At 41.1% G+C, this 26421-nt stretch overlaps 1 protein-coding gene across 3 annotated transcripts in view; it reads right to left on the reverse strand.

Moving 5' to 3' along the window:
* EXOC6 (exocyst complex component 6) overlaps positions 1-26421 on the reverse strand; it is a 111446-nt gene that overhangs the window by 53640 nt on the left and 31385 nt on the right. For 2 of the 3 annotated variants that reach the window (XM_066618937.1, XM_066618935.1), the window contains exons 6-17: positions 25604-25808; positions 22090-22245; positions 20629-20697; positions 17248-17331; positions 17089-17135; positions 15597-15717; positions 14102-14173; positions 10843-10940; positions 9509-9614; positions 8372-8481; positions 3265-3376; positions 774-908 (exon numbers count right to left, since the gene is read on the reverse strand). In XM_066618937.1, coding sequence (XP_066475034.1) covers positions 774-908; positions 3265-3376; positions 8372-8481; positions 9509-9614; positions 10843-10940; positions 14102-14173; positions 15597-15717; positions 17089-17135; positions 17248-17331; positions 20629-20697; positions 22090-22245; positions 25604-25808 — 1315 coding nt within the window. The remainder of the gene's footprint in view (positions 1-773; positions 909-3264; positions 3377-8371; positions 8482-9508; positions 9615-10842; positions 10941-14101; positions 14174-15596; positions 15718-17088; positions 17136-17247; positions 17332-20628; positions 20698-22089; positions 22246-25603; positions 25809-26421) is intronic. The other variant, XM_066618936.1, reaches the window with a different exon arrangement.

The raw sequence follows: 26421 nt of genomic DNA on the forward strand, positions 1-26421 counted from the left end.
CAATTCCCAGTGCTAAATAGAGAATACAGGATCATGTTGGCATCCTTCAGTCTCGGAAGACTATGGTGTCACGCTCTGAATGGTGGTTCTGGAACAGAGTGTCCTCTCCAGTGCGCGAAGCCTGGGTAAAGTAGGTATGGAGGATAGGCTGTTACCCATGCAGCAAATTCCCCCTCTCCACGTCGCTGAAATGGTCCAATGGAAAGGCAGAGGCCAATACGGTTGGTTCCAGCGGCGTTGTAGGAGTTGCCAGAACGTGACTGTGTTCAGCCATGAACTGCCTCAGGGACTCCGGCTCCGGATTTTGCCTCGAGGTTGACTCCTGAAGCCTTTTCCATAACTGGATGTAGCCACAAGGCAGTGGAGGTTTGGGATCAGAGTTTTCCTTCTCTCAGATGAGCTGCCTTCCCAGGCTGACGAGTCCCATCTACCCGGTTGCTGTTTAGTCGCCTCTTACGACAAGTACAGCCAAACTGAGGGCCTATTCTTATCTTCAAGTCTCTTACCAAAACAAATAGCTAGAAATGCAAGTAATACACTGCATATTCATTTAAATAAACTGAAAAATACATTACACTTTTTAATCAAAGCATCAGTTTCTCTTACATGTTTTTGAGACCTTTCCCTGTCAAACCTAAATAGCATTTCATACCATATTTCTTTGATTAATGGATTCATTCATAACCCTACAGGATCAATGCATAAGTTACCTGGAACGATGGGGCTCCTTAGACAAGGACTTTAATATTTTAAAATGAAAACCTCTCACGTACCTTAAATGTTGAAAGACCATAAAGTCTTGCAGTGTGAACAGTTTCTTGGGAAATATTTGTAATATTTGTTATAAAGTCTTCAAGATATTTACATGCTTGTTCCAAATGTGTTGTGTTTATGATGATTTGCACCAACTATAAAAAAAGAGACAAAATTCTTGCAACATTTATTTGCAATGTACTTTGATTTAATTATAGAGTACAGATGACTGTTTTAAAAGGAAGATTATTAATAATGCTTATTATTTGAGTCATTTATGTACTACTTTTTAGACTGGGCCTCTCAAAGTGGTTTACACAATGTTATAAGACAGTAAATTTAAAAATACCACAAAAGAGAGTAAAAATGGCAAACTAGAGCAATGGAAAAACTACAAGCCAGATAAAGATGCCATAAAAAATGGAACACACTAGAACATTGGTTCCCAAACATTTTAGTGCTAGGACCCATTTTTTAAAATGACACTCTTATCGCAGGGATGTCAAAGTCATTTCATACAGAGGGCTGAAGTTAGGGTCTGCTGAAGGCTGGAAGTGAATCATTAAGCAGAAAGTGACGACATTAAGCAAATAATGGCTTGAGGCAATTAGATACTCACATTTCCATCACCTTTGGTGACTCACCAAAAATCAGATCAAGACCCACCAGTGGGTCCCAACCCACAATTTGGGAATCACTGTACTAGAAAGTCTGGGCAAATAAGAATTTCTTCAAATGACAGCAAAAGGATATCAGACTCAATGTCAGGCAAGTCTCACGGAGGAAAATATTCCAAAGTTGTACACCATACCAGAGATGACCAGACCAGAGGTCTTCACATGTCTCCCTGCAGACTGTTGGGTCTCCGAGTAGGATCTTAACAACTGGGGAGCTTTGTTATTAATGCTCCTAACACAGGAAAAAAACTTCCAGAGTTTAACAGGTTACTATCATGAATACGCTTTCTGCCTTGAGGTAACACTTTCCACAATGACTTGTCTACCATAGGACCTGTGTATCTGCTACAAAATATTGCATGACGCAGATAATGCAATATCATCAGATGATAATGCATGAGTTTCTAGTGATCACTGGCCTGTTAGGTCTTGCCACTGCTATGTCAGACCTCAACATATTTTAAAAAACACCCCTATGGCTGCACATTGGAGGCTAAGGACCCAATCCAAATGGGCCATAGTGCAGGTGCTGAGCTCTAGCGCCAGTGCTGGATGTCGCAAATGTGCCATAAAGCATGTTTACAGCATCCTTAGAGGAAGAAGAGCTGACGCCAGGCCAGCAGTAGTCAGCGCTGGGCCCAGCACCAGAAGGATGCTGCTGAGAGCAGGGTAAGAGCTCCGGATGGTGGTGTGAGCTTTCGGGGCGGAGGGAGGCGTTCTAGGGCAAGGAGGGCAGGACAAAGGAAAGGAATCGGCCCAGGAGGGGGAAGGACCTGTAGAGACCTGCTCCGCCAGATCCTATCCCTCCATGACAAGTTGAAAAGCCTGACACAAAGTTTTCAAGTCTGCACTGGCAAAATAGCTGGTGCAGACGTGAGAAGCCCCATTGCAGAGCCTGGGGCTTTCCTCAGGGGAAAGACATGGAAGTCCCCCTCCCCCGAGGAGACCTCCAGTGGTTTCCCAGTGCTTGTGGGATGCAGTAGTTGCCATTTTGGCACCACTGTTCCTCTGGGCACCGGGAAGGACAGGATTGGGCTGGAAGATTACACAGCCCAACACATGTTTTGTTGCCTTAAAAGTTAGAATTACACTTAGATATATTTCAGAGTCAAAAAATGGCATCAATTTTGCCCTATCAGTTCTAGTTTTGGAGTACAGACACCTTATATGCTGATTCAACTGGTCATCTGCACATCAGCATCTAAAGTGGGTATGCCGTATCTCCAAAGCTAGAACTGATGGCCAAATTGATGCCATTTTTGGGATCAGCACTCCAAAGAAATCCAAGAACAGGTCTAACTTCTAAAGCACCAGAACAATTCTTTGTGTGTGTGTGTGTTGGGCAGTGTTGGCAATAACTTCTAAAGGAGCTTGTTTTCTCTTACTGATCTTTTGAGCAACCATAGGAATTCCAGGAAAAAGTTTGAAAAAAAAGAATCAGTGAACTAGACCAGGGTCTTTAAACTACAGCCCAGGGGCCATATCTGGCCTGCCACAATATTTTATCTGGCCTGCAGCAACTGGTTTGTTTTGGGTCAGAGCATTTGCTAATGTTTAACATTTTTACTCACTATATATCATTTCGCAGTTTAAGCATAGAATTGTTTCTTTGTAAATGTCACGTCTCTTTTGTTCTGAATCATATCATGTTGATTAGAAAAAAGATCCGAGTGAACTTATTCAATCATTTAAATTTCATTCATTCATTTATAAAACTGATTTTTTTTGGCCCACAAAAATGTGTAAAATATATGATGTGGCCCTTGTGCTGAAAAGTCTGGAGATTCCTGGAAAATAGTGCACATTTAATAGTGTTCTGTTTCTGTACACTTACCTCTGTCAAGCCTATGTGAGGCTTTTTAATGAGGTTCTGTAAACAACTGCTTAAAGTTCTAGTCAGCAGCAAGTTTGTAGATTTTCTAAGCATATCATCTATTTCTGTTGAACTGAAAAACAAAGTTAAAGTTACAAAAGATAGAATAACTATTCAGGCTTTGACGACTGCTCCTCTTTCAAGGCTGCTTCTGAACTAATCTTTGCCTTGTGTATTGGTACAGTATGAAGAATTACACACCTGCCTGTATACCAAGAGAAAGTGTATCTTTAGTGAACAAGAAGTCCATCAGAATACAGTTGCCCCTCATCTTACATGAAGGGCATGTTCCACAGTTAGCATGTAAAGTTGAAGTCATGTATATTCAAGATTTCCTTGAATATTCCTTACATCTAGAATATACATACTGTCTCTTTAAAAATTCTGAGACACAGGTTTGGACAGAGGGAAAAACAACTTCATTCTCCAATTTCACACTCTTGTAGTTGGCAACCTTCAGTCTCAAAAGACTATGGTATCGCGCTCTGAAAGGTGGTTCTGGAACAGCGTCTAGTGTGGCTGAAAAGGCCGATTCGGGAGTGACAATCCCTTCCACACTGGGAGCAAGTGCAGTCTGTCCCTGGCCTGTCTCCCTGGCTATGGGTCTTCCTTCTTTGCCTCTTTGCCTCAGACTGTTGGCCAAGTGTCTCTTCAAACTGGGAAAGGCCATGTTGCACAGCCTGCCTCCAAGCGGGCCGCTCAGAGGCCAGGGTTTCCCACTTGTTGAGGTCCACTCCTAAGGCCTTCAGATCCCTCTTGCAGATGTCCTTGTATCGCAGCTGTGGTCTACCTGTAGGGCGCTTTCCTTGCACGAGTTCTCCATAGAGGAGATCCTTTGGGATCCGGCCATCATCCATTCTCACAACATGACCGAGCCAACGCAGGCGTCTCTGTTTCAGTAGTGCATACATGCTAGGGATTCCAGCACGTTCCAGGACTGTGTTATTTGGAACTTTGTCCTGCCAGGTGATGCCGAGAATACGTCGGAGGCAGCGCATGTGGAAAGCATTCAGTTTCCTCTCCTGTTGTGAGTGAAGAGTCCATGACTCGCTGCAGTACAGAAGTGTACTCAGGACGCAAGCTCTGTAGACCTGGATCTTGGTATGTTCCGTCAGCTTCTTGTTGGACCAGACTCTCTTTGTGAGTCTGGAAAACGTGGTAGCTGCTTTACCGATGCATTTGTTTAGCTCGGTATCAAGAGAAAGAGTGTCGGAGATCGTTGAGCCAAGGTACACAAAGTCATGGACAACCTCCAGTTCATGTGCAGAGATTGTAATGCAGGGAGGTGAGTCCACATCCTGAACCATGACCTGTGTTACATGGAATCATGGGAAGAACTGCCTGCACTATTTAAACCACAGCTTTTCTCTGAGTGGTTATTTGTTTTTTTTAGTGGTTTCTAACCTCATGAAGTTGAATTAGTGCAAGTCAGTTGTGCCTAGAACAAGGGGCAGCTGTACTGCATATTTTCATTGTAACTCAGGACAACATGCAACCCATGCTGGATGGAACATCTTTAAAAATACAAGCCTTAGCATCATTACTTAAAAAATGAACAGATAACACAATCCCATTATCAGTTTAAAATAGACAAAATAGTTGTTTGAAATTACATTTCAAAATAAAACAGAAGATACTTCCTAATTCTAGTATGAGTTAATCCATTAAGTTTATAGTACTGCATTTTTTACTACAATGCAATACTTTTTAACAACTGAATATTAAAAACCATTAGGTCAGGGTGAATTTCTACTTGACACATTCCATATGTTCTCAGAAAAAAACACAATCTTTTCATATGTAATGAAACATACAAGGCAATTATTTCCAAGGAAGATTCAGAGGGACTGATCCTAAGATCTTTGTAGATCTCCCATGGGACTAGCCCAGTAGTATCCAGACCGTGAGGTGCGGCTCTGTGGGGCAGTGCAGCGGCTGTTCAGGAGTGCATTGGGATGCTCGCTACCTGAGCAACTCGGCAGCAACACCACAACATGACACTGTAGACCACGTTGCAGACGCTTCACTCAGCAGGTAGAGCTCCATGCATAAGGTTTTCACTGCTCAAAAAGCCCACCAGTCTGCCCTGTGTCTCTTACTACCATTTTCAGGATCACTTCGGGGTCTTGCAACCCTGAAGTGACAGTGATGTCATACATGTCTTCGCATTCCACATCATCGCCAATTACTTCCAGCTCTGAGTCTGCAGTACAGAGGGCGTTGCAATGGTGGTAAGTTTGGGATCACCAGCATAGCCCATGACATACATCACTTTTGTCATTCAGTATCCCAACCATATAGTCCAGAACTAAAAGGGTCCTATTTGGAACCACAGCTCAGTCATATAGCATGAATTTTATCATACACGTGATCCCAGGTTTGATTTCCAACTATGGTCCTCACAAGGGAAAAAGACTGAGAAGAGCCACATGTATACTTCTCTTCTCAGACAGTTTAATGTGATAATCAAAGTCAAACACCTTTCTATTCATGTACTCATTATTCCAGGCATATGCAGACAGAGTGATCTGCCCTTGTCTGCACATTTTGATATAAAAAGTTGCTTTTTAAGCTGGGCTTATATACCGGTGCGTCATGACTGCTCCTGTATTAGTCCAACTCCTGTCCTCTAAATATGGGAGAAGCAATCAGCCTGGGCCTTTAAAAAATAAAAAAAAAGCCAGCACAAGGCAGGACATGATTTGAACTAAAGCTAGCCACTCTCCAAATTTTTGCCACCTTATCTACATCTCTTCTCTTTCTTTTCCTGTTACAGCATCATAAATATTGCAGTATAGTCTTCTTTTTCAGTCCTTAGCTGGTGCTTGTAGAGCAAGTTGTCCTCTTAGCCAATACGCTACTGTAGTTGCTGCTAGGATCCATGTGACATTTAAAAGAACATAAGAACAGCCCCACTGGATCAGGCCATAGGCCCATCTAGTCCAGCTTCCTGTATCTCACAGCGGCCCACCAAATGCCCCAGGGAGCACACCAGATAACAAGAGACCTCATCCTGGTGCCCTCCCTTGCACTGGCATTCTGACATAGCCCATTTCTAAAATCAGGAGCTTGCACATACACATCATGGCTTGTAACCCATAATGCATTTTTTCTCCAGAAACTTGTCCAATACCCTATTAAAGGCATCCAGGCCAGATGCCGTCACCACATCCTGCAGCAATGAATTCCACAGAGCGACCACACGCTGAGTAAAGAAATATTTTCTACTGTCTGTTCTAACCCTCCCAACACTCAATTTTAGTGGATGTCCCCTGGTTCTGGTGTTATGTGAGAGTGTAAAGACCATCTCTCTATCCACTTTATCCTTCCCATGCATAATTTTGTAGGTCTCAATCATGATTCTCCCTCAGCAAGGCCTGTTCGTCTATGAGTTTTGAGATTCTATCTTTGATGAGGCATTCCACCATCTTACCCAGTATAGATGTTAGGCTGACTGGCCTATAGTTTCCCGGGTCCCCCCTCTTTCCCTTTTTAAAGACTGGTATGACATTTGCTATCCTCCAATCCTCTGGCACCATGGCCAGGGGTTCATTCATGACACACTTCCACTCTCTGCGATTGTTGGCAATATTTCGTGACTTGTCAATGGTCAAATGCTAGGTCCTTAAGTCTTCCTTAATGTGTTCGAGCCACATTTTTTTGGTGCTGCTCATTAAACTCTCCAGCAGGGAGGTCACTCTTGCCAGAAGAGCTTGTGTGGCAGCTGGCTGATGTTCATTCTGCAGACATGGCCAAATCATTGCAATCGTTTTTGGATTTGTTCTTCGAATGATGGTTGATGATCACACCTTATCCAAACTGTCTCGTTACGATGGTGATCATGAAGAGAGACACACACAGGATCTGCCACATGCATCTCATTTGGAAGATGCAGCATAGTACTTAGGCTAACAACATATCAGTGGTACGATGACTTCACAACATTGTACTGTAACAACTTCATTATACTGGAATAACTTGAAGTTATGAACCAAAAAGCAGAGATTTTATCCCTAAGAGATTTTATCGCCGTTATGCTTCAGCTATGAAAAGGACTGCAATACTAGGCATATAATATCCACCAAAAGCTAGTAAAACATCTGTAATATCTGAGAATGACACTATTCAACAACATTTTGTCAATGAAAAAGTGACCATGTTTACTATTATGTTCCCTTAATCTTTATCTCGAATTTGTTGTGCAAATTTCTGCTTTCTGGAGTCAACATGATGAGAGCTATATAATGGATTTAAAATATGGAAACTGAATTATTTATGTAGGCACATTGATACAAGAAAAAACAAATCACACTTTCAATCCATTTCTGGGCAACCAAGTAGGAGATTGTTCAGCTAATGAACAAGACAGAACTTCAGTTAAGCTTATGTTTTGTTAACAATTTGACAAAATCTAATAAATATATGCATTTGTGTAATTTGCTCTATGTTTGTTAATAGTGTAATTAGAAAGAGTACATGGTTAATTAGTTCCTGTTTAGACACAGCAACCAAGAGGCTTTATTCAGTATGTGTGAAGGAAGAGTAATTTACAATTGTCAACAACGCACAGCTTGATGACAAACTGGAGATAGCTTCCAGATTTCAGTAAGCAAAGTGGAACTACACATTTTATCAGTCAAAAGCAAGAAATATTTTTAAGGCTAGCTAAAATGGAAACCTATGAACACAATTATATAAAGCTTTTTTTGCACTGATTTTGCTCATCTATCAGACACTAAATTTCTCAATATTTTTTAAGTCATTAAAAATAAAGATGTTGAAGAGATTTTTTTTAAAATCAATGCTAAATAGAGAGACTCATTAGAATAGAACTTATTTCAGTCCTGAATAAAGACAATTATTAGCAATAAATTCAAAAGACAAACCATATTTCTACAATCATAAGAGAAAGCAAATGGAGCAATAATGAAAAAATCTTATACATGCCTGATGATTAGGACGTACAACACTTTGTTTCTTAGCATAGTTACAGTTCACTCTTATTCGGAACACAGGCAGCGCAATCATTCCATGATTATACATACACAATGTTTTTGAAAGTGCTCACCTTCGATGAAGTGACTCTGAAAACTTAAGGCTTGCATAAATGAATTCTTTAACCTGGATGTATATCTGAGGCACTGATTGAGACATCGGAAGTTTCTTTGGAAAACACTGCTGTGGAAACGAAACAGTATATGCTATGTTACACAAAATTTCAAACCAATTTAAGCTAAGCAGCTCAGGGAAGAAAAAAATCAGGGTCCTATGCTAGACTATGCCTATGATCCATGGGGGAGATTCTCATTTGCAGAGTGATAGACAGGCCATACCTGAAATTGGATGTGCAACGATTTTCAGAACAACCTATTCCTCATATTAAATACGCTGCAGAATTTCAAATTTGCCAATAGCTAGAATTCTAATTATTGGCCTCCTGTCAAATGAAGAGGCAATCAGATATTCTGAGTTGTAAAAATGGACAAAAAATGACTATGGAATAAGTTTTTCATTTTGTTTTACAAACTCTTTAAGGTACTTCCCAGTTATGTGATCAAATTATTGAATATTGTTCACTTAATGCCCAGGATTAAGGTCCAAGAGATAAGAGGTGGAGTGTCATTGTTAAATTGTAAGAGTAACATGTTACCATGGTAAATGGTGATGGTGGAGGAAATTCAGACACAAGAGGTGATGGGCTGAAGAGAAAAGAACATGTATATGATTCTGCAGTCTATACCCAATGTCTGCATTATGTCTGCACTGGCCCCAAATAGTCTCTTCAGAGGGAAAAATACTGAAAATCGTACAGACAATCCTAGTATATGATAGTACTGTATTAACATGTAGAAGCCAATATAGTTGGTTAATTTACTACCATGCAAACTGTTATTCAAAAGTGGTATTCAGGAGTGTTCTTAAAGAAATAAATCATGATTCTGAAAATTTCTCCTTATTTATAAGAAGAAATTTTCAGAATCATGATTTATTTCTTTAAGAACACTTTTGAATACCATGACAAAACATTTTACCTATTTAACAGCTAAAAGATTATTTACCTACAAACCACCTAACTTCAGTGCAACTTTATAAACTAGAAAATCATGACTTGCAGGGGAAAAAATGAGCTTCAACGCAATCTTTCCTATCCGTTTCAGTTTTTACTCTTTGCTGGTTGTAGAAGCAATATATAGTATGCTCTTACCTTATCAAGTTCAGGATCTTGAAAGGGAAACTTGCTAATCACTATTTTGTATTCCTCTTCATTTGATATGGGTATTGGGCTGTAATTATCTGCTTCAAAAATATCCCTATGTAATTCAAATTAGCAAATTAGGAAGCAATACTAATGTGTGCAGAACATATAACAATGGGTCAGTATGGACAATAATTTTCAGGCCACTCTGGTCCATGGCAAAGAACAAACGTGTGCCTGTCCTCTTTTTACAAATGGACAGCAATGCTAAGTTTAGCGTACATATGTAAAATCCAATACACTCAGGTTGCACATCACAAGGCCAATTCCCTAGAAAATATCCAGAGAATCAACCACTTTATTGAAATGTAGATGAACTGGATTTTTGTGTGTGTAAGCTTACACTGAATGTCTGGGACCACCTAGATGGGGATGGAATACCTGTTGGTGCAGAAGGTCAGGTACATCCTTGATCTGCTCCACACACTAGATAATAATTTTGGGCTGCTGATCAGTTCTAAACAGGCCCACTCTAGCCAAAAGTTAGCATTTTTACATCTCACTATTTTCAATGGGAGTCTTAAGTATATAGGGAATGCTGGGGTTACACAATGCTGATAAACATTTTAATTGCTATTACACAATGCCCAAGGACAGGAAGACCCAAAAATTGCTAGCAACAAGAACTGCAGAGAAGCAAAAAGGCAGCATTATCTCACCAGCAATCTGCCACACATAAATGTATGACAGTAAAATAGGTAGGGAGTATATACAGAAGATATTGCAAACTAAAACCCATGCACAGGTGTTTACAGATCTGTGTTTTTGCTTACTTCATATTAGACAGACTATGTCTGAAAGCTATGGAGATATGCAAGACATAATGCAAGGTACTGAAGTTATCATGCCTTCTAGAAGCCTTGGTCCATTTTCACCCGCAACCTTCAAAGGTTTGATCAGGCATTTTACAACTGAAGTAGCTATAAGGGCTAGGACCTTGTTTGGATTTAAACTGAATCCCCCAGGATGTTGAGTTCACTGTCCAGCACCACATCACAGCATACACAGAGATACAGGGTATTTGTCCAACATTTTGCCCTAACATGACATCACCTGCTTCTACAATGATTGTCAGAAGAGATTCTCTATAATACTGCTCTTTCAGGATATAAATAGTATCTGAAACACTGGTAACCAAAATATTCAAATATCTTCTTCTTTAGTGTTTGTCCCATGCGGTGGTGGGGTTTGTTATTCTGGATATTTTGGAAATATTTAAATATAAAACTACTAAAAAAAGTAATCAGTTTTGAACCAGATTCTTCTCATTTTGTGATACTAACCTGAACAATACAGCCCATTTCTTAAGTAGTGTTTCATTGTACTGGTCTCTTATTTCAAACAAGAGATCAAAGAGTCTGTTCACAGGAAAACCATAACCCTAAGAGAACAATATAAGAAATATTTAAGATGTTATCATTATACGGGAACATGCAATATTTTAAGACTGGAGGCTTGCAGCAAACATTTTGGTTAGTAAAAATTATTTTACAACATGTATATCCTACCTTTTCTGTCCCTATAGGAAACCCTAGGCATCTTTCTACAAAACAGCTAACATTGAAATATTGTTACAAAACAATAATTAAGAGCAACAAGGCAGAGAAAAAGAAGTCAACAAAAAGCCTGGTTCAGAACAGTCGCACAGAAGACACAGTCCTAACCTCAGACAGGAATGTGTTCCTTAGACTAAGAGCCACAACACAAAAGGCCCTGCTGCAAGTCATCACCAACCTTATCTCTAAATGCAGCAACACCCATAACACATACAATGCTTTTTCACCCCAAACAAAAACAAAAGAAGCTCTCCTCCCCTGTCCAATATCACTACCTCAATAGATGCTACCCCTACCCTATTCCTCAGTCTTCTCTCCCTTGCCAACCTCTCAAATGTCTGCCCAAATCCATATATTGACAGAGACGCTTAGGAACAACCCAATCTCTCCAGTGAAATGCCTTGTGAATATTTACATAAAATGCTTCAAAAAGCCAATGAAAATTCCTTAAGAAAAAAAATGCATCACCTCTGCAAATTTCTTACAAATTGACTCATAGTTTTGATCATCTTAATTCAATGTATAGGGTAAAACAGTGGTTCTCAAACTCTCTGGGAGATTGAGAGCCACTAAGTCTTTGTGGGGGAGGGAGGGAGGCAGCAGGAAGGCAGCAACGCGATCCCCAGGATCACACCGCTCAGGGGGGCTGCAGGGACTGGCTGTACTCACCTGTCCCTGCAGCAGCCTTCCCGGGGTGTGGGGAGCCCTGCAGGAGCGCCTGCAGGGGTCCACAGTCACTTGGAAGTGAAAATAGAGCACTCCATTTCCGCGGTCCACTTCCGGTTTTGCGATCCTGGGGATTGCGTTGCTGCCTTCCCCGCCTGCCCCTGCAGGGGGCAGAGGCCAGGGCCCTCAAACTGGGGCATCGCAACGCCCCAGTCTGAATACCACTGGGGTAAAAGATTGTTAAGCTGCATAGAAAACGTAATCTTTTATTTTTATTATGAAAAGATAGTTCAAAGAAAGTTTGCAAGAAAAATGTAACTATATGCCCTAGAAGTCTTATTCTACTTTAGTTATTGCCATTAGTTCAATAACGTCATAATTTACTTTTAAGAATAAAACTAATATTTTTACGATATTTGTTGAAGCAACACAAGTCAAGGTGCAAAGTACATGACTTCTGACCTTTCATATTTGGCACAGACCCTGGATTTGCCATTTAGAATACACTCAGCAGAAAGCAGCAGCCATTCACTCCCCCCATTAACATACAGTGGTTCATTGATATCTGCAAGGGATCTGTTCCAGGAACCAGTGCTGGGAACTCAAGTCAGGTGACTTAGACTCCAGCTGCAAAAATGTGTGATTTTTGCTAACTCAATAACTCTTGAGTCATCTGTGTGGAAGACTCTGAAAAAGACTCGAGTCAGGGCCCGCCTGACTCGGCACTCATTCCCACCCATGTTGACTTGAATCTGCCTGTTCCTGGGGATGCTTGCTTACTGTATTCGCCACGTGGAAAACCTCATAGGGCCAGCGTTCCAACAGCTAACAGTAGGAAGTTCCAGCCAGGAGGAAGGAAAGGGTTAATGCAAGCAAGAGGGGGAGGTGGGACTGGGCTCTCTTCCCCTCCCCCCCCCAATAGGAACGGATGATCATTGGACAATGGATTGGCATTCTCATATTTCTACTGGCTGAGGAAGGACAGCCATAGCAGCAGAGGGGGCAACCCTCATTGAATGGCCAGCACAAATGGGACTATTTATGAGTAGGGCTGCTAAGGATTGGGTCATCCTGGTAAGCCTCCCAGCTGCTGCTCCTGACTTTCCTCCCTCTTGCTGCTCCTGTCCTAGCTCTCACTCAGTCCCTCCCACACCCTCCCACCCTGTTTAGAGATGAAAGGGGGTAGCAGGGAGTGAGCAAAGAGAACTCCGAGAGAGAGAGAGAGAGAGAGAGAGAGAGAGAGAGAGAGAGAGAGAGACACCAGCAGCAGCCCCAGTTGACTTTTTAAAGGGGACAACTCAGCCCAGGGAGAGGGAGGAGGTTGGGGAGCAATCACACTTCGTACAGCATGGCTTTATTGTTACTTGGGAGAGAGGGGGACTCTCATTGAATGACCAGCTACAGAGGGACTACTTCTGAGTAGTGCTGCCAAAGATCAGGTCATCCTGGTAAGCCTCCCAGCTGTTGTTCGTGACCCTCCTCCCTTGCCACTTCTGTCCTAGTTCTCTCACCATCCTTCCACCCTGCCTGCCCTCTTTACAGAGGGGCAGGGACAGCAGACAAGTGAGTAAAGAGAGCTCCGTCACACACACTTCCCAGCAGCTGCCCATTTTTTCCACTATTTAAAGGGGGAGACACAACTCGAGTCCATTAGAGTGACTAAAGGGGTGACTCGGAGACTCAGAGGAGTGCCCCCATTATGACTCTTTCGAGTAGAGTTGTTGGGGGGGGGGTGACTTGGCAGCTCAACTTAAGCCATGCTGGGTTTTCCCATCCTTGCCAGGAATCCCCTATGGATACCCAATTCTGTGGATAATGAAACCTATGGGGGGCAGCAGCACTACAATTACTTACCTGGAGGCCCCATGTGGCCTCCGTGTCTTATCAGAACCCTCCAGGATGTGACTGGCAGTCACTTCCTGTTTGCATTGCATATGGGAGGCCTCCTGAGATGTGGAGGAAGCCGTGTGAGGTTTCCCCTTGCCTCAGAAAACCTTCACACACAACCAGAAACCACTGTCTCAAACTGGAAGTGCCTTCAAAATCCATTGAGCCCAGTGATAAAGAGGGACCACTGTACTTGCATCATACATGCTATTGCAAACACACATTTTATGCCTTCACACTTTATGTTTTCAGATATACGTACATTTTGAATACTGTATGAAGTGTTACATTCTTAATACATTTCCTAATTTTACTTTAGAAACAAACATTAAATTCATCAAAATTAGCTGGGCAACAGAAGAGTTGCAAGTGGACACTTAAGGGGCATATGCAAAACCAGTAATGTTAATTCAGTTGCTATAACACCACCAACCTGCAAAGTATCAGCAAACACAACTATGAGGTTCTTCAACTCCAAAACTAGATCAGGATCAGTGCAATAGGACTGAAAGTAAAAACAAAAGAAAAAAATCAAAGATTTTGTTTAAGAAATTGATTTCAACCAATAGTAAAAAAAACGTTTTCCGTTTCAATGATCACACCCAGCTGGTGGTTCCTCCCTGATCAGCAACTACTTTTCCTAGCAGGCCAAAGTTGAGAGTAGGGCCAGGATGAAGGTGACCTAGCCCATAGTCCTCTAATAAAACTCTGTTCATTTTCCCTCAGCCATATGTGAATAGCTGGTGGAGGGAGGGGAGCAAGAAGAGAAGAGACTAGAGATTAAGACATACTAATGGCCAAATCCTATCCAGCGCTGATGCAGCCATGCCAAAAGGGCATATGCTGCATCCTGCAGTGGGAGGGCAGTCACGGAGACCTCCTCAAAGTAAGGGAACATTTGTTCCCTTTCCTCAGGGCTGCCTTGTGACTGCATCAGTTGTCTGGAAAGTTGGACAGGACTGGTCCCTAAGAAGAGTAATCTACACAAGCTTCTACCATCCTGCTTTCGTTTCCCAACTGTGCATACAGGAGAACCGCATGCAACAGAGAGCTCTTACTCATGCATTTTTCAGCCTCAATCTATCTTCTAAAACAGCAAAAGGCTAGAGGGGACGTAAGAGAGAGATCACATATTGTCTCCCCATTCCTAAAACCTAGTTTCCATGATGATCTAAGCTAGGCCACAGCATTCTTTAGTGCACAGTATTCTTTAGTGTATATATATTTAACCAGAACAAGTAAAATGTACTTCCAAAGAAACAAGTTGCCACAATAAAATTCCATTCTAGCTATTTTATTCATGAAAATAATCCAGTTGGGCAAATTTAAGCAACATTCCTTATAGTGATTAATAATCTGTCACTCAAATATAACCAATTCACAACACTGGCCCAGTTCCAAATATTTGGATATGGAACTACTGCAGTGTAGACATGATGCCTTGGAAATACCAAAGAGCAGCTCTAAGGGCTCTGCTGGTTAAGTTTATTTTGGAAACAGAGTTTTTGGAAGGATAATTGGGAATTATTTCCTGGTGCTGCTTTCAGCACTAAACTAATTCAATCTGATCTAATGAAGAGGCCAGTTGAAACTAATTAGGGTGGGTTGCAATAATAACAGCAGATTAACTCTGCATATTCTAAACTGCTGGACTAAGAGAACAGTTTGGAAGACCCAGGGAGTTGTAAATCAGTGGAGGATTATGCAGATAGCCTATGGCTGTGGCTCACAGTCTGATACTGCTGGTACAAACAAAAGCTTAGCAGGCTGTCCCCCAAATCTGAGCAATTTTTAATTACAAAAAAAACCTCATTGTGATAGTAGACCTACATTTTTTTTCCACTTTGATATTAACCTTCCTCTAAACACATCCATACTATTCTTAAGTAAATGAATTTAAGATTTCTGCACAAGGTTTTCTCACTTACTGAATGAGTTCTAAGGACAGCAACAATCTTTGAAAGTGCCATGTTCCAAAGTTCATCAGTGTAAGCTCTTGTTATCAGTCCTTGGGTTACATGTAAAATGTGATCTTCCACTACAAAAAAACTGCACGCGCGCACACGCACACACACACACACACACACACACACACACACACACACACACGAGTTAACAGTGGAATATTTGTCATTCTCAGGAAACAGAAGTAACAAAGAGCAAAGAAATTCTTTCCATATTGGCTTAAAGTGGCAATTAATATGAACTCGTCAAAGCCCACAGAATACTGCAACCTTCTTCATGTATGGTTTTTCTGCCAGAGGGATTACACAAACCAATTCCTGAGAAAAAACCAGTCATCCTCTATCATTTGATTGGGAAATAATATCTGAGCTGCAGCATCAATTAATATAGCAATTTACCTACTACGCTCTAGGTGCAAATGATATAAAATAAATAAAAGCCCAAAATCAATTTTTTTCCTATCCAAACCTACAGTGCAGCCATTTTCAACCACTGTGCCGTGACACACTGGTGTGCCGTGAGTGGTCCACAGGTGTGCCACAGGAATTTGGGAGAAGGTCATTTATTAGTAGGGCCAATGGGGAATGTGAGTCCCTCACTGGCAGTATGGTGTCCCCTGTCAATTGTCAAAAACCTGATAGTGTGCCTTGACAATTTAGTGGCTTGTCAGTGTGCCGTGAGATGAAAAAGATTGAAAATCTCTGCTACAGTGTAACAATGTATGCTGTACTTCAAAAATAATTTTTTTATTAACAGAAGATAAATATGGACTACATAATCTTGACTACAGTCTATTACGTGTCAGTTTACCTGCAGAACTAAAGAGACCTGGAAGTCACTGGATATTGTGTACACATTGTCCAAACTTTACCTCTAAGAGGGGCAAAAGTTTCTGCATAATTTTAAGGTTATACTTTGCTATCAAAACTTCTGTATGTGAGCCAAAGTGAACTGTCTTTGAGTTTTCACTTTCTTTGCAATAGTATGTCTGGTGATCTTATTTTCTACCTGGATTACTTCTGTTACAAACATTTTAGATGAGCTTTGCACAGCTACAACATGGGATTTTTTTTCTTTTACAGTGGTAGTCATTAATATTACAGTGGTAGTCATTTAGAGGATTCAGGGAAGAGAAGGATATTAAGAACAGCTCTGTGAGTGCATGTGTGCACGGGGTGGAGGCTCCACTTGGTGGGCAAACACAGAGTTTCAAGATATCTTTAGACATTAGAGGTGGGAAAGGGAAGTAGATGCAGATCACTGCCCCTCCTTCCTGAAATTTTGCAACATTTCAAGATGCCCTTAATACTGCAGCAATAAAATGATGAGGATACAAATAACATTCCTACAAATTGACACTGCACAAGCTCAACACTGGAATATTACAATGAGAAAAAATGTCCTTAACGCTATACAACTTAGGAGCACAATAAGTTTCCAGAATATGGGTCTTACCCTACAATTTGACTGAAGTATCTTCTGTAGCCTTCCACTGTTTCATGCTTTAAAAAAACAAATATTTAGTGAAGTTAATTATAACAACAGTGAAGTTAATTATATATGTATGCAAAAATTCAAGATCAGCAAATTACATTTTAAAAATCAACTGCGTACCATGTTTGACTGTGGCTGTAATACTAGTCTTGCCTGTTTCCTCCTCTGCTTTCTATAATAGTTTTCAAATGTCTCTGCATCACCCTAAAAAAAAAAAATACATAGCAGAAGTCACTCATTTTGTTTAAAAGAAAAAACCTATTTCTGTGCAGATATTTTACTCCATAATAGCACATTTTGCATTTATTGAAAAAGGTGCACCCAAAAACAAGTAGAAGTTCTGTTTCCATGAGGCAGCAGGAGGAAAAGACCTACTTACTCAGTACGGAGCCTGAACTTATAGTCTCATAAGTCAGAACTAAACTGATGCTGCAATGAATGTAGCTTTCAAAAAAAAAAATCATTTCAAAGAAGTTAAACCCCCTATGGTGAAATTCCCGAAAGAAAAAGAATCTTAAAACTAAACTAATTGGCAAGTGGGCTAAAATGGTGAGAGATGGGGGGGGATCAACCAAATCTTCTGTTACTTGCTTTCTTCTTTAGTCCCATTAAAATTTTCAAATTTATCTCAACAAGTTAAGGAGTATGCTAGTTAAGGATAGTACTAAACAGATAAGGCAGCCTTGGTTTGCAATCAGTTATGTTGAATACTAAGATGAAATGCAAAAAGCAACCCAAATCAACCTGGGAAGAACAGGGATTCCCACTGGTGATGAACTGTACAAGTGCCAGTAGCCTCAGGGTAGTCTAGATTCTAGACCAGGGGCGGTCAACCTGCAGCACACGGACACTTCCTAAGAGGCAAATGCAAAACTACCTATCATGGCCATGCCGGCCAACACAGGGCTCCATGGTTATGAGTGCATGGCGAAGATGCACAAAGCCTAGAAAGGGAGCTACAAGGCCTGGGGCAGGGTGAAGATATACAAGCAGAGGCTCAGCAGATCACATGGGGCCAGGAAAACTACCCAAGCATGTCTGTCCAAAATAAGTTGGGAGTGACAAGTTTCTATATATAAAAAGTGACACATGGTGTGCTGTGGGTTAGCTACTTGTGTTCTAGACCAGGGGTCTCCAAATGTTTTGGCCAGAGGGCTGCATCAAATATCTGGCACAGTGTTGAGGGCCGGAAAAAAAATTTAAATATAAAATTTTTTAAATAAAATAAATTAGAGATGGAACCTAGATGAGTGAATAAATGAATGAATGGGATCATTCATTCAACCTCTCTGGCCCTTGAACACCTTCCAGATGCAACCAGAGCATAGTTCCAGTCATGTTTGGCCAAGTGGGCCAGAGGTTTTCAGGGGACAAGAAGCTGGCCGCGGGATGCATTGGAGACCCCTGTTCTAGACTCTAGAATCCACAATGCCATAGTCTACACGCATCCTACCAGTCAATGTTAGGCATTTCACTAGCATAACTAGCACTTAATTAAACATGCAAGTGTTTTGTGTTACAGTTATCCAAACAGAACCATTTAATGCCTATTATGATGTAAATAAGTGATTGGGACACAATACAGATTATTTTTTGAAAGTACACAACATAATTTTTTTTTTTAATGCTGGCCTTTGCAAGGCAGGTGCAGGTAACACAAACTTGGTTTGACAAAAATACAAATGCCCTCTTCGCCATCATTCCTGATTTGAAGATTAAAAGCAAATGCTTCTATTTTAATTGTAGAATTATGTACTCTAAGGGTAATCTCTCTCCGCAGGGTACTGCTCTATTATCAAAAGCCGCTTCTGAAAACAGAAGAAGTGCTGCACTACTGCAAGGACCTCTTGTGTAATTGCAACACTCCAGCCAGCAACACAAAAGGTTAGGATATAACAATATTTTCTAAATGACTATAAAGTGTTATACTCCAACATATATAGTGGATTCAGAACACCTTCAATAATCTTTCTTTAGAACTATGACTTCATACTGAAAGCCAAAGAAATGTCAAAGTTCCCATACAAGTTACAGCAACTGATGCAATTAAAAGAAAAAAGAAAAATCTAAGCAGTATTTAATTACTCTTTTTTCAGAGTACATTCTTTTCAATTGCCTTTTTTTAGAATAGTGAAAAGGCACTGTGCCACTTCAATAGACATGACAATTATCTAAGAAAGTTTTGATTATATTTTTCATCATGAATCATTCAGAGAGAACCATCTGTCCACTTAAAACCACAATTGACTCATCTATATACCAAATGTAGCCTAATTTGCATGCAAGTGGAATCTAAAAAAACCTAAACTGGTCAAGTTCAGTCTCTAGAGTTAAGCTTACCTTTTTATGTAGATCTAGATTTAAATAAGTATATTGGGTACAATAGTAAGAAAATGCAAAAAAGAAAAAGAAAATCCAATATGCATGGATGATTCTCTCAAAATGCATAATTAATATTGATTTTAAAACATAGAATTAAAGTTGATCAACTATCCAAGCTCTATAGCAGTGATTTTCAACTGGTGTGCCACACCACCTTGGCGTGTCATGAATGGTACACAGGTGTGCCACGGGAGTTTGAGGGAGAGTCATTTATTAGTAGGGCCTTTAGGGGATGTAAGTCCCCTGCCAGCAGCACAATATGCCTTGTCAATTCTCAAAAACTTGATGGTGTGCCCTGAAAATTATAGTGCCTTTTAGTGACAGGCATCACTACAGCTCTCTGCCCTCTCTTAAGGAAGAGGGATTTTGAAAACATGAAACAGGGGAGTTGTAACCTCCAGGCTGGGAACTGCTGCATTAGTATGTGCTACAGAATTGATTGCTACTCCTCATTTCCATTCAGTGAAGAGTTTCTGCTGAGCACATACCAACAGTGATCTGATCTCTTAACTGGATTCCAAGAGACCCATCATACAATTCTGTCTTCTGAAACTTGGAATTTTCAGTTTACGGTGACAATACCAGCATCGTAATTGTCACATTTATGAATTTACTTACACAGATCTGGGCATTATCCTGCAAAAAGTTTCAAACTTTAAATTCCTATTGTTAAATAGGAAAAGTTTAAGAACAATCTTTACTCTCCCACTGAAATTACAATTGAACTTTTAACTTCAATTGGATTTTGCTCTTCTTTATGAACTAAGTAACAAACAACTGAATAACTTTGGTACAATTATTCTTTTGTGGATTGTTGACCAAACCCTTCAATAAGCTTCAGTTAAACCATTAGCTTCCCCGGCCTTCAAAATGCCTTTTAAAACCATAAAAACATCATTTCTGGTTTTACTGAAAAACTGGAAGTGACTTTTTTCCACTTGTAATAGTCATTCTGAGCCCCACAGAGGCCGTGGGCAGACGTGCACGGCTTCTGCTGGGCTCAGAAGAGCTTATGGAGGTGAGGGAAACTCAGCTCCCCTTGCCTCTGGAGGGGGCGTGGGGGGCCTTTCAAATGAGAGAGAAATGCAAAATAGGACAAAAATATTATTATGTACGTACCAGAACTGAATAAATATGCAAGCATCTATAAACAGGAGAAAAATCTACCAGATCATGAGCTGTCAAAACCTATAGGAAAAGGGAAGAAAAGGCACTGTAACATTTCCAAATAAACCCATTAGTATTAAAACTCAGATGAGTAAACTGGATAGAAGGCCATTACTATAGGCCTCAGGTAGACCTCTATATGATCAGTTATGTTACAAAGGTAACTGTACAGGTGAACTTACAATCTGACAAGAATCTATTAGTTATGCTTTATAAAGAAGTTCAGGAAAGTGTTAGAAGGTGGTAAATACAGCAACCACCACCAACAATACACTTTAGAATGAAATAGGGCCAGACAAATGAATATTCAGGCTGCTTTTAATAAGAAAAGGGGATAATAACGGCAACTGAAAGCATTGTCTCTGAAAACACAAGAATTCACTTCCAGGTTTCCATGAATTCCTAAAAAAGTGAGCTGATCTTCAAAAGTGTGTGCAACCAGGATCATGCTTTGACTATTCTTTTCATGAGTAAAAATAGCCAAAAGGAACAATTCATAACACAACTACAAATCAAACCAACAAATACCTGAACGATGTTTTTCAAGTCTTTTTCTGCTGTTTTATCAGGGGATAAAAATCATGGCCAAAGAACTAAGACACAGTTCTGTGAGACCAAGGAAAAGTTGGAACAATTTCCTCTGAACAGCGGCTTCCACCCAGAACTCCATCCCACACAGCTTTTACCACTGAGGGGAGTTTTAAAAGTGGTAACATGACATGGGCATGAGCTGTGCAAAGAAAATAATGGTGTAATCCTAAGGGCAGAGCCCCATCATCATCATGAAAATGCCATAAAGCACTTTCGCTCCAACATAAGTGAGGTTAGGTTGGAACACGAACTTGTGCCAGCCTCCCCGTGCCAACGTGGGCCCCATGGAAAGGGTGAGTTGTGTCAACTGAGCTGGGCCGACACAGGGGTCTGGGGAGGGCAAGAAGGAACCAGGGGGGAGGCGTTCCAGGGCATGGGGAGGGCAAACTACAGGTGGGACTGTGGGCAGGCAGGCAGCAAGCAGGGCCAGGATCCAGTGGTTATGCCAGATCCTAACCCCATTCCCAGGCAGCCTGGGCCAGCCCCGGGCTGCTTGGATTTGCGCTATCTCTGGAGGTGCCGCAGATCCAAGTAGCCCCATTGGGGCTGCAGTGGCTCTCCCCAGGGTAAGGGGAAGCAATTCTTCTTACCCCAGGCAGAGCCACTAAGCACCTGAACCTCACACCAGCTACAGCGCAGGCCCGCCTTTTCCCGCACAAGTTAGGATTGTGTTGCACGCCATCTAAACTGAGGGTTTCAGCTCTACAACATAGCCTGGGATCCTATCTCACAGTCTCCTATCCACGACTGTGCCTTTAAGGTTGTGCAAGATGGACAACTAAAGAATTAAAAATAAAGCATAAACATTTGAGACTGAAATACCTCATCCTCATGTTCTTCCTCTTCTTCAAGAGTTTGCTTTGAAACAATTTCAACCTTTGGGTCGGGAATTCCATCATTACTTATGTACATATTCTTGCCATAGTTTAGATTATTCTGCTTCTGCTGGGCAGTATTAAAGGTTTTCTGCTGCTGTGCCTTAGCAAGAGATATATTGAATAGAAAAAAATCATTCAAGTTTCATCTACATATAGTCTCAAGCAAACAAAACATAAAACATGGCCAAGACAGAAAAAGACAGGCACATCTTTCTAGTTGTATCCAGCAACATCACAGAAGATTAAAGTTTTTAGTATTCTGAGTGTATAAAAATAAATAACCTGAGAAGAACTAGACGTTATTGCAGAAGATCAATCTAGATCGCCGAAACAACTATAACACACAAGTGAGTCTAAGTACTGGGCAAGAATGGAACACTTTCCCTGAACCCTAAAATCAGGGAGCGGCTGACCTGCCTCCAAGCCCATTGCCCCTGGGGTACTCATAGGGGAGTCGCGGGGTGTCATCCCCAGTACTCTTCCCAAGTGCTGCCATCTTGAATCATGCACTATACTCATGAGATTGTCACCGCATCTCAAAAAAGACATAGTAGAAATGGAAAAGGTGCAAAAGAGAGTGACTAAGATGATTACGGGGCTGGGGCACCTTCCTTATGAGGAAAGGCTACGGCGTTTGGGCCTCTTCAGCCTAGAAAAGAGACGCCTGAGGTGGGACATGATTGAGACATACAAAATTATGCAGGGGATGGACAGAGTGGATAGGGAGATGCTCTTTACACTCTCACATAACACCAGAACCAGGGGACATCCACTAAAATTGAGTGTTGGGTGGGTTAGGACAGACAAAAGAAAATATTTCTTTACTCAGCGTGTGGTCGGTCTGTGGAACTCCTTGCCACAGGATGTGGTGCTGGCGTCTAGCCTAGACGCCTTTAAAAGGGGATTGGACAAGTTTCTGGAGGAAAAATCCATTATGGGGTACAAGCCATGATGTGTATGCGCAACCTCCTGATTTTAGAAATGGGTTATGTCAGAATGCCAGATGCAAGGGAGGGCACCAGGATGAGGTCTCTTGTTATCTGGTGTGCTCCCTGGGGCATTTGGTGGGCCGCTGTGAGATACAGGAAGCTGGACTAGATGGGCCTATGGCCTGATCCAGTGGGGCTGTTCTTATGTTCTTACCACTCAAGATGGTGGTGCCCAGGAAGAGGACACCATGGAAGAAGGGAACTGGGACGCCAATAAACTGAACTGAGACCATGCTTGAAGACATTTATGCTAGCCAATTTCACTGTTTTATAGGGAACCATATCTTGTAATATTTTATTAGATTTTTCGGAGCCCAAATCAGAAGCTGCATTAGAATGGAACAAGCAGAACTGAGCTCCTGATTTAGGCCCTGCTATATAATGAAGCACAGCATGGACACTTCTAGAACTTGTAGTTTTTGAGACTACATGTCCCAGAGGATGGTACATTTCTTTCTGCCTCTCAAACTCTCCAAGTACCAATGTTGCTTGCTTTCTGCTGGTATTTCCTACGCATAGGCAGGTGTAGACAACAGGGTCTGGGGTGGGCAGTAATATGCAATATGGGGTGGGGGTCATATAAGGGACACTAAAATCCCAGTGACAGCTAGTGCTGCTTATACAATAGGCTCCAGAATATATACAAGTAACACAAGTTTGGTCTCTGGTCTTTAATGTGCATAGCTGACAACCAAACCTGGACAGACAGCGAACAGAACCTCTACTTGTCTAAAAGGCATTTGCCACTCATATGTAGTTAATATGCATACATGTCATACTGCTACATCTGGCTACAGATACAAAACCAGGTAGTTAAAACTGTAAGAAGTTTAAACTAAGGGAACTTAAAGAAGTTGAAGACACTATTCTCTGGTTCTTCTAGGGACAATGACATTTGTGGAAGGGGATTCCCATGTTAGAAGTTCCCATTGGGCAACTGAGAAGTAATTCCCCTATGCATCTTTATGACTTGAAGTGGGTCAGCATAGATTGGAGGCCCTGGCTTGGATTAGATTTTTAAAATTCTGGGTGCGAATTTGTTTTTATTTGACTCAGGATAGCCTAATCCAGGTGCTACTCTTAGAATTGGTATTGCCCTTGGGTTCAGCCCTGTTCAATAAGAAAAAAAAGGATGATGGGACTGTCTCCAGAGTTGCTGGGCTCACTGCCCATGACTCAAGTGCTGGGTACACTTAGAACCAGGCTCCTGGACCTGAAGAGGCAAGCTCTTTATGAAACGGTTCTCAAGACATGCCCTCATTTATACTTTTAGCCACCTCTATTCTATGGTAAGAGGTCAGGTTACTTGTATTTTTACCCTTCCGATAGATGGGTGTTTGCCAGGGCTAGATGCAATGTCAAACCTTCTGATATCTTGACTGGCAGATTTAGTAGTTTAGCCCCAGAGTTGAGAGTGTGTGCATTTGCTGGGGGCTGTTGAACCATTGCAGCACATGCTGTTTTGTTGTATCTGGTACCACGATATTCGCCAGCATTATTTGAACTCTTTTTTTCCCCCTCCTTTCCATCTCACCTGGGAAATTCAAAGCATGCTAGAGGAACTAATAAGGAGTTGACCAAGAGTGTAGTTTATTATATTGAACTTATCATGTAGAGATGTTGTAAGCAGCTGGAATCTATTTAAAAATCTTAGTGGTGTTAATATTTTCATCAAGTTTTTGCTATGTTCTGTTCTGTTTTGCTTTGTTATGTTATTTGCTAGATATTTTTGGTTTTGTGTATTATCTATTATGCCAATAAAAGTTTTGGATTGGATTGGATTAATGCTCAAACCTTCCTTCTCCCACAGCTTCTCTTTCCCATCCCTATCTTCACCCAAGCCATTTCTCCCTTCAACTTGGCTCTTGCAGGTCTTAGAGCCCAACTGGGAGAACAGAGAAGATCTGTAAAGGGGGTGCAGGACAGGCAGAAAGAGATTTCAGTAACCCTCCCTCCCAAAAAACTTATCTGCTTGAAATCACTATGGCTCCCTCCCCCCAACTTTACAGCCATTCTGTCTAACGCATATTGGAAGTCAGTCTGCTATAGTCTGATCTAGTAGTTCCATACTGGAAAAGTAAAAGAAAAACAAAGACATAGAAAACCACATTTTGCATGTCAAGTAATTGCTTTGCAGTTTGCCATAACTTACTTTTCATATATTAAGCTCTGACATGGGAGAGAACTAATACATGTGTATGTGCACTCCCATTCGCGCAATATCACACAACACAGGTTCTCCACAAGGCTGTCTCATGGTATTCCTATCTCTTAAAAAATGTGGAAGAAAGGCTGCACAAATCAGGAATCCATGTGAAACAACTATAACGCAAAGAATACTATGCGTGCAGGGCAGGTGCTTACATTACTCATTCATCATTTAAAAGAGTACGGAGTCTAAATTCTGATTTTGACTAGCTGTGTTATACCAAACTAAGTTACAAATGTGCTTAGTCTCAGCAAACGTACCTGCTTCATTGCTGTTTCACCAATTTTATCTGAATGCTTCCGAATACTCTCGAGGAAATCCTTAAGATCTGACATGGAAATTTCTTTAATTTCTTCACGAAGCTTTGGAAGGTTTTCAATCATTATCTGACAAAACCGATATTGAATAACTCTGGGAAAGTATATTTTTTCTAGTTGTTCCATAGTTTTTAAAGCAGAATAATATCTGAGAAGAGAAAAAAATCTCAATTATTAGTTGTTTTAAAAAACAAAATCCTTCCATTCATTAGAATGTAAACCAAGCAAACTGTAGCATAGTCTAAAAGATTCCAAAAATTGCTGTGCAAGTAAGAGGAGGGGCTCAAAGGACAAACTGGGGTAAGGGAGATGACCTCACTTCAAGTTGAGGGAATCGGTGTGAGAAAGAGGATGAAGGTAGGAATGAACCTCTAAATCCAACTTTTCTTCTCTCCCCAGGCCAAATTTTCTTCAGACTGACATCTACAAAAGCTTCAATTTTCTTCCGTAAATGGAAGTCTTGCCCTAATGAGGAGAATAAAAGGAAACAAACTGTGCAAAAGAAATGTAAGAAGGTGATACGGGAATCCAAGAGAGACTATGAGGAACACATGGCCAGCAGTATTAAGGGGAATAATAAAAGCTTCTTCAAATATGTTAGAAGCAGGAAACCCACCAGAGAAGCAGTTGGCCCTCTGGATGGTGTGGGAGGAAAAGGGGAAATAAAAGGAGACTTAGAGATGGCAGAGAAATTGAATGAGTTCTTTGCATCTGTCTTCACGGCAGAAGACCTCAGGCAGATACCGCTGCCAGAACGGACC

This window comes from Tiliqua scincoides, chromosome 3 (genome assembly GCF_035046505.1).
Source record: "Tiliqua scincoides isolate rTilSci1 chromosome 3, rTilSci1.hap2, whole genome shotgun sequence".
NCBI classification, from domain to species: Eukaryota; Metazoa; Chordata; class Lepidosauria; order Squamata; family Scincidae; genus Tiliqua; species Tiliqua scincoides.